Source organism: Thamnophis elegans, chromosome 10 (assembly GCF_009769535.1).
Source record: "Thamnophis elegans isolate rThaEle1 chromosome 10, rThaEle1.pri, whole genome shotgun sequence".
NCBI classification, from domain to species: Eukaryota; Metazoa; Chordata; class Lepidosauria; order Squamata; family Colubridae; genus Thamnophis; species Thamnophis elegans.
The window spans coordinates 26,104,395-26,113,576 of NC_045550.1; the positions used below are offsets into that span (position 1 = coordinate 26,104,395).

The 9,182-nt window shown below is 43.2% G+C and overlaps 1 protein-coding gene across 1 annotated transcript in view; it reads right to left on the bottom strand.

The window, feature by feature from the left end:
* HPSE2 (heparanase 2 (inactive)) overlaps positions 1-4,273 on the bottom strand; it is a 144,507-nt gene extending 140,234 nt beyond the window's left edge. Inside the window, 2 exon segments of the mRNA XM_032225874.1 lie at positions 2,900-3,057; positions 4,014-4,273. Of these exon segments, the coding sequence (XP_032081765.1) occupies positions 2,900-3,057; positions 4,014-4,273 (418 nt within the window).
* Positions 4,274-9,182: the final 4,909 nt, after the last annotated feature.

Below are 9,182 nucleotides of genomic sequence, written 5' to 3' on the forward strand. Positions count from 1 at the left end.
GCTTTTCATGAAGATAAGCTATATAATATGAAGCATTTAGAAAAATAAGAAATGTTTGTTTGATGGTAATTTAGGTAGCATTTTTCACTCCTCAAGAACAGTATAAAAAGGGATAATATAGAAAGTGATGCTTATCAATTCTGTTATCAGAAAAAGAAAAGCTCCTGATATTAATAGCAGCTTTCAAGTAGCATAGGTGGCAGCAGATGGAAATAAGAGCAGACTTAAGTGCCTTCCAAAAAAGCAATTCAATTCCACTACAGTTCCACTGGTAAAGTATATTCTAGGTACAACAAAATAGGAATTAAACTACCACTTGATTCTGAAACATTTTCCTTTCAGATAAATTATTATAATGGTATATTAATACTACTACCTCACTTTCAAAAAATAGCAACACACGAAACAGTCTTTCTATTACAGCCAAATGTAGATTTTCACTAATAATTTTTCTTCTGGTGCCATCATTGTCAGGTACAGTGGGACTTCCAGGTTTCTTTCCCATAACACTCCCTTATTCGTGTTCATGGGGGAATGGATAAAAAACTAAGAGATGACAGCACATTATGATTCAAACAGGAGAATAAATGTGTAGGGATTTTAATACACAATCCATAGCACTAATGATGCCTTAAGAGAACCTCCATCTAGTCTCATCATTGTTCATACTGAGAGACTGTGTCATTGAACACTATTTCATTCTTCTTTGCACCTTTTCAACATACCACAGACTATTTCCTGAAAAGTATGTATTTCACTTCTTTCTTTGATAACTCATTGTCCCACCATACATAGCCATTGTGTTATTGCATTTTGGGGTAATCAATGTTATGTAAAGCACAGAAAAGGAATATGAAATTGTAAGTGAAGGAAATTGATATTAAAAAAGAGGAAAAATAACTCAAGCTACAATGCCATTCACTATTCCTCTCCATATCTTTTCACCCTTGCAAACCACCCTTGTTTTCCTTTTATCTATGGCTTGATTTTCACACTGCCTTTAAACTTTTATCCCTTTTGAAGAGTCTTGCTAACACCAACTATAACTCTGTCATATTCCCCATCCTCTCTGCCCATTCATTCTTTTGGTATATGTTTGTTCAATCTTCATTCATTCTTTCTAAACGACAGTTGGTCACTCATCTTTGTATTCAACCTCATTTTAATTATTACCATTCATTCTTGATCACATATATTTGTGTTTTATTGTACACTTTCTTATGCAACCTATACCTACTGCATTCAACTTAGTTCTCTGTGTCTTCAGACATGCCCTACTTATTAATCACAGGGCTCTTGGTGGCTCACAAAGTAAACAATAATAATATAAAAACAATATAAAGGAAAAGGCAATTAAACCCCAGACACAACATCTGGCATCAGATCCAAGAAAGTTCTGTCTTCAGCTATTTCCAGGGGGCAGACAATATTGGAGACTGCCACTAACAAATGGAGAGAAGCAAATGCTTATATAACAACTATTTTCACCTCTTTCAATTAACAGTCATTCCTCACAACAGACCACATACTATCCACTGCCTTAGTATCAACATTTGCATCTCTTTAATATTTCTTTATGAATTTTATCCTCTTTAGAAAACATTCCACAAAGTGCTTCTTCATCATTTATGTAGGCAATTGTTCATTCCATTTTCTCTGTCAGCCACAACTACATTGGATTTTAATACCTCAATTTTGACATATGTTCTGGTAGATTAGAAATGCTAAATATGCAGTTACGTTATCTAACATAATATGAAACGTACTGAGGGAAAGTTCTAATGAGAAGTTAACATATATTGGACTATTGGTAATGCGCCTAAAATGCCTAGCTTTGTAATTCTCATTTGTTACTCTTTCTTTCAAGTTACACTTTAATTGCATACTTATAAAAGGCATAAATTATCATTTGCCTTTACTAACTGACCTGAATTAAATATTGATAATAGATCCAGAAATAAACAATCATCTTATTGTCAATAATTCATAATAGCAATTTAAAAGAATAATAGGTCATATACTAAATCATAGTGAATTTAAATTTAAATTTATACACTATCTAGAAATGCTTTTTTCTTTAAGAAATGGAATATAAATATTAAAATAAATACATTAGTAAAGTGTTTATAACATTCACAGTTCTTGTTTGAACCAGTATGTCTATACATACTAGAAGAACAAGGAAAGATCTAGGTTCTCAACCTCGTCCCCCATGTCGCTGGAATGCCTTGGAGGAGGGACATAAGAGAGGGACCTTGATTCTACAAAATAGATATTGTGAGGACTGCACTCTCTTCTTACTCGCCTGATGTAGTTAACCCCAGAAATACAAATAACTTTTGTCAATACAACCTTTTCATGCACGTGGTTACTGTTTTATCTAGCCTAGATATTTCCAATATGTTGGAAGCACAATATTGTGCTTCTTCCACAAAAGAAGGCAGCACATTTCTTTATATTTCCACTTGTACTGAAGCTTTTTATTAATTGACAAGCTCCTTGAGACTTAGGAAGTATATAGTTGGCAATTTTCTGTCACTCACATGAGGTAAGAGAGAAGTAAAACAGGAGTGCCAAATTTCTCAGGGGGGGTAATTTGGTGATAACAGCAACAAAAGCTCCCTCCCCTCCACACTTTTGTGTGAACAGGTATGAACTCAGTCATAGCACCCACATTTCCCACAAACTAGTTTTTATCCCTGCACTTCCCAATGCCAGAGTTCCCCCACCCACCCACCCAAAAAGAGGTGCTACTAAAGGCCTCCTTCAGAATGCCTGGCTTTGGCCTCCAGTGACCCAGGCGCCTTTCACTTGCTCCTCTCAGACACTCCCTGAGATTTCCTCCCCAGGTCCTTCCTTCCCGTGGCTCCCCACTCTGCCCCCGAGGCCTGATTCTCACCGTCCTCGTAGTTCTTGAGGTAGTAATCCGGCCCCGGTCCACCGCGGCTCTTGGCTGGGTTCTTCACGTTCTGGAACTGCAAAAAGTCGGTCCTTTTGCCCGCGAAGCGGAGGAAGGCGGGCGCCAGGCCACGCGCCAAGGTCACCAAGCGCCGGGAGCTGCACAGAGAAGGGCTGTGAATGAGCGAGGGCCAAAAAGGAGGGAGCGAGGCGAAGCACGACTGCGACGGGCCGGGCGCGGCGCCATCGCGGCTCCGGTGCCCGTCAAGAAACGGCTCTCCAAGCCGGAAGCTATCAGCGCAGCTCCGGGAGAGGCCCCAAAAGCCGAGTACACTGGCTTGAATTCCTGCACCAGCTGCTGGCGGAAAGCGCCGGAGAGCCGAGCATCCGTTCTCCAAAGATCGCCACAGGAACGGCGGCGGTTCTCCGCCACATGCGGGCAGGGGGAGAGGCACAAGGGCCGGCACTTGCGTTTTCCCGACGGAGCTGGCGTTGCCCTTGCTACCACCTCCCCGGACTCCGCGGAGGTCCCTTTCTCTACCTCCACACACACCCCTCCCCACGTGCTTGGGACAACAGGCGGCGCAGCGATTGGCTGTCGGCGGGGAAGCCCGTGTGTTGTCCTGACCAGCTAAGCAGAAGGACCCGCGTTTCTTTTGCCTCCGGAGGTGGGGAGATTTTTCCAGCGACCCTTCGCCATGGCTACTTGTGGCATCGCCCGAGGCGCCTCTCCTCTTTTCTCTGTTTTCCCGGATCCCAATCGCCAGAGGAGACGGGAAGGCTGGGGCCTGGGTACGGCCCTGGGGGCGCCTCGCAGGAGGCAATTTGAGACCCCCTGCAGACCCCTAGGGATGACATCCGTCCCAGCAAACCTCCGGAGAGGGGCGGGGGGGGGGAAGACAAGCAGCCAGAATGTTTCAGAAGAGCGATACGTTTCCGAGATGCTTTCTCCATTACAAACATGTGCATCTTAATAGGAACCATGGCCCGGCCTCTTCGCCGCGGCTCTGCGGGCCGTGGGAGCCCGGAGGGCGCATGGGTCTCTAACCGCAGTGGGAGCCACGAGTGATGGAAGGGCGAAAGAAAACGCGGCGCGTGGAGAGAAACCCCCTTACCTGAGGAAGTCCAGCCAGCCGTCGTGGAGGATTGAAGGATCCAGTTGAAGCGAGAGGAAGTTCTCGCTGGTGACACGGAGGGAGCTCCTGGTACTCACGTCCAGGAGGATGAGCGTCCTGCCCGGGGTGCCCTGCGGGCTTGTCCTGGCGGGAAGGCGCTTCACCCCGGCCTGAGAGGGGAGAGAGAGGTGAGCCAACAACGCCAGTCCAGGGGCCAAAAAGGCCAAGAAGCCAGAAGGGCCAGAGCCGGGGCAGAGCATGCTGGGCCGAGGGGGGCTCCCCAATTAAGTCCCGCGCTGGGCACAGCCAGTCACGGGCAGCTAATTGTCCGGAGTGCAAAGCGTGGGGGCGCGCTGCCTTTTTCCCTCCCCCTCCCCCCCAATGTTTTGGTGCTGGGGGAAGAGGGGAGCTCACGCCCCTGACCAGCCTTCCCCGGGGCCGGTGCCAAGACGCCTTGTTCACCAGCGCCGCCCCTAGAAGAGTCGCCGCCTGCGGACATTTTCGCGTTTCCAAAGGTAAAGGAGAATCGTTCCTAGCTTAACAACTCTCGGCCCGGGATCCTCAATGGCCCAGGCTGATTTCCTAAAGGATGACGGCTGCAGGCAGCGAATGGTTTTTTTTTGTTTTTGTTTTTTTGCCAAAGGCCTTCCCCCTCTTTGATTGCTTAAAAGAAATCTATCCAGAAACTGCAAACAATCCTTTTGTTAAGGGTAGTTTTGCCACCGGAGTCTCACCTGGGCGGGTCAAGCAGAGCCCCGACATAGATTGCATTGTTCAGTCGCAATAGCTCACTCGCAGGGACAGTGCTGGAGGTTCTATAGGGATCTGGAGCCAGTGTAGAGAGGAAGACGGGGAGGGGTAGGTCGCTGATGGGGGGGGAGAGAGAAAAGCATTAACTTTGGTCTTTGCTTGTTTCCTGATTCTTCTACGTTCTTACCGAGCAGTCTCAAAACCAAAAGTGCTGGTAGAAGAGTGCAGGGATAACTAGCAGCAGTTTAAACAGCTGCCTAAGACCGAGAGAGGAGTCCGGAGTCGGAGGCCGCCGAGAAAGAAATGCTGGGGATTGAAGAGAAGCGCTGCCTTGAAAACTAGAGCTCTCTTTACGGGGAGGAAAACCGGAACGAGATGGAGTGGTGAGTCAAGCCATCTTATAGGCCAGGAGGGTAATTTTTCCCATATTGGAAAAGCAGCCTTTCCCGAACAACCGAGAAAAGTTCTGCGAAAATGCCCATCTTTTTACCCCCATACCTCTGCTTTCGGCGCAATCGCCTTCCGCCTTTTCTTGGGAAACCCTTCTCTTCGGCTGCAAAGGCAGTGCAGAGGTATTTTTCCAGTCGGAGGTGTCGGGAATTGAGCTGCCATATCGGGCAGACTGGGGATAAGCGAGGCGGTCAAAAGAATTGGTCCAGTTTTGTCTCGTATACAACTGAAAGAGGCGCCTTAACGCAAATAATCGCCACTCCCCCCCTTCTTTGGGAGAGATCCACTATGGGACTTGGGAAAACTCTAGTTCAAAACAAGCCTCCAACGGCGCTCTTAGTGGATGTTGGTATCCCCTTCCTTTTGAGGTGCTGATCTGTCTTTTCTGGGTATAATATCCACATGGAGCAAAGGAAAATTGCTTCGGAGTAAATCTGCGCGATTGTAATCTCCCATGGAGTACTGAACACGAAATCAACTCCAGAGAAATGCAGACCACTCCTTTTCCAAAAAGAAATATATTCGTTGGAATTGGATTGCTAAACAGTTGCAAGGGCTGGTCTCTCCGAGTCTTGTTTACGTGCAGCCCGCTGGAGCCGCGGCTGAAACAGCTAAGCAGCCCCTGAGAGTGGCGAGCAGCATTTTTTTAACCTCTGCGGCGGAACAGCCGGCACTTCAGATCATCCTTGTACATTCACCTCCAGTCCACAGTCCTTATGGCCTAAAAAGAAGAACTTCAATCCACCTCCCTTTGTCAGTATAAACCGATTATTCAACACACACGCGTGTACGCGCTCGCGCACACATACACAAAAAAAAGCATACCTCAAAACGTTAGGGACTGTAGATGAACGGTCAGAATTCTGCAGCTTTTCCAATATCGGATATTGTCTTCAGAAAGTGGTTTTCTGCCGGGTCTGTGTGGGTCCCAGTCATGCCTACCCTAAAGTAAAAACGACTGGGTTTAGTCGACTGCAGCTCTGATTTATGGCTCGAGAGACTAGGATTAACCTCCCTTCCTCTCACTGGATACTGTGCTATATAGGAAGCGCCTCACTGAAATGTGAGAGGTGAATCGATTGCACTATATGGATATTAAGTCTAAAAACATTCCTACTCACGAGTAGGTTTCAGATACCAGAATTTTCCTGAAAGAGTAATTGGTACACAAGAAGATCGCTGATTATTTAAATCCTTGTGGACATCAGATCATCCTCCTGTCCTGTGTATTTTTAATTAGAAAATAAATCCTACCAATAATTATTTGATCAGCAAGCCCTCATCGATTTGCAGTAGGATTTATCCCATCGCAAACTACAAACAAAATGATTACTTAACAGAGAATTTTTCACGGCTTTTGACCGGAGGAAGACGCTCCTTGTTCTAGGCTCCTAATATTTCCAAATGATGAAATATGCGCTTTTGCAATACATTGTCCTGTTATAGCCATTCATAAACACCTTGCTGTTAAGGTTCACTAGGATGGTGGTGGCGCCACGGCATTAAAACATTTCGGGCAGGAAAGGTGCTGTATTTGATGTCTTCTTAGAATCAGGGAGAAACAGCAAGGGCGGAGGAATAGGTTACAGTACTGCTAAACTTACCCGGCCCAGAGAAATATATTAAAACGTAGCCGTGTGGCCTCTCTCAGAAGATGGCTGTGTAATTGGACTGAGCCCTGAATTTGGAAGATCACACTGAAAGTTGGGGATAATATTGCTCTTCCTTTATGAATGTAAATCGCTCTTCATTCCCGGTAGCCCAACAGAGTCCTTGAGCCCAGTAGCCTCTTTTCTTCTACCCTCTTCCCCTCCCCTTTCTTTTGACAGTATCCAGATCCAGTGCTAGGAAACTTTAAAACTCTTGAGTTGTGTGTGTAACTGCTACATTCTTCACTGCTACCTTGTGGAACATTTATTAAAGCAAATGACCTCTGTCTTCAGATTATTGATCATTCTTTTTCCAGTACATTTTCCAATTATATTAAAAGTCATCAAGTTTCCAAAATTTCCAATATTGGTTGCCATGAAGCGTAGTTTGCCCAATTATTTAAATATAATTAAACTCTGGTTTTATGCATCTTTCACCTCTGCAAATTAAGATATCCTAAAATAAACTTGGGAAAGCTAATAGGAAGCATCTCTTCTATTTTCTTTAAGCTGGATATCTTTTAAGTACAAGGTAAGCTATGATAAGATTGGTGAAAAGGCATAGTAAGAAACCCTTTTCCATATATTTTAAACCATTGGTGGTTTTATGAAATCATTCCTCTTTTTTGATACATAGAGAATTTAAGTATGTTAAAATCCTTGTCATCACTAGGGATTTCTGATAAATCTTTTATTTCTCTCCAAATTAATATTCTAAATATCCATCTGAAAAATCTGGATGGTTCTTCACTGTACCATTGATATCTGAAAAGCTTTGAGGGTGATATCTGTTCTAAAAAAACCTTCTTAATACTACTATTAATAATATATTAAATCTATATTCCACCTGCACCTACCCCAATGATCTTATGCTTAGATACACTGAGAGCATGTGCACCAAAGACAAATTCTTTGTGTGTCCAATCATATTTGGCCAATAAAGAATTCTAAAGATTATAAATTATTCTAAATTTGCTCATCTTTAAAGTATCACAAGGCCTCTGTCATTTTCACCTCCTCCAAAGGTCCAAAGTTACTTCTATTGTTTTGATAGCTGCTGGAATCTATTGAACAGCATTTCTGAAGATCCCTTTGAAATATCTAGCAAGAGCTGGTTTGGAAGCAGCAATTATTGCAACCAACTCTCTGTAGGACTTCTTTCTGCAACCTGAGGAAGAGTTTGTTTTCCTTCCATTTTAATAAAAGATGAAATGTGTGTTGGTGACCATTTATCTCTAGTTCCAGTATAATTCTACCAGCTAGTGCACTGCAATCCCAACCTGTTCACTATGAGGAAGTTCCACTGAAAACCTTTTAGGAGTAGGCTAAAATATTTTCTATACTTATATGCTTAAATAGTGCACATGCTCTAATCATAGCATTGCCTTACATTCATGTGAAATAATTATTTGGAAATAAATTCCCCTGGTAGTTATTTACTAGCATTTGGACATATCTGTTTTAGAAGACTTCGTGTTGTTCTGTGCCTTTACTCCAAATGAATTAGAATAGCATAGATCAATTCGGTCTTTCAGCTGCTGTTTTCTAGTTTGCCTGCCTTTAGAGGAAGGGCATCCATCCTCCCTCAATTTTATACAGGTCTCAGAAGTGTGAGGCATTTTTTCACTGTTGAATGTTGAAAAGCATACTACTCCCCACTGCATTTTTGGGGTGCTGGTTTGTCATTTTTATTTGGTTTCATGAGAAAGTGAGCTAATGAGCTGGTTTAAATACCCAGAAAATCCATCTTATCCATGTTTCTTGATACATCCATTAGGTGTGTATAAGAAAAAAAATAGAATTACATATAATGTTCTTCTGTTTCACACCCTTGGATTCCTTTCTGGAAGCAGTTTGCTCAACTTGTACTATAGAGTTTGTGATTCAATGCTCCAGAATGTAAAATTTATCAATTATTATATTGTTTCAATATCTGGCCATGGCCATTCCAAGGCCAAAATTTCTAGATAAATACAAAAGCTGCAAACTCAACTTTAATTCCCCCAATAATGCCATTTTAATGCATTCACCTGGTGATATTTATCAACAGTATACTCTGTTTACCATTCTATAGTGTAGAAATAGTATACAATTAATGGAAAATGTTAGGAGTTTATTGGGTTTTCATAATTTTGCATAGACAAATGCTTCTCAGATAAAATGAAATGCCAAATGTTCTAACAAATGAGATTTGTGTCTATGGAAAATCCAAAAGCAAAGCTAAGTTCACCCTACAAATGAGTATGTTCTAATTCAATTCTGCATCTCTACCCAGCCTGGTGTTTCCATTCAGTTTGATCCTGGAAACCTGAGCAAGGTC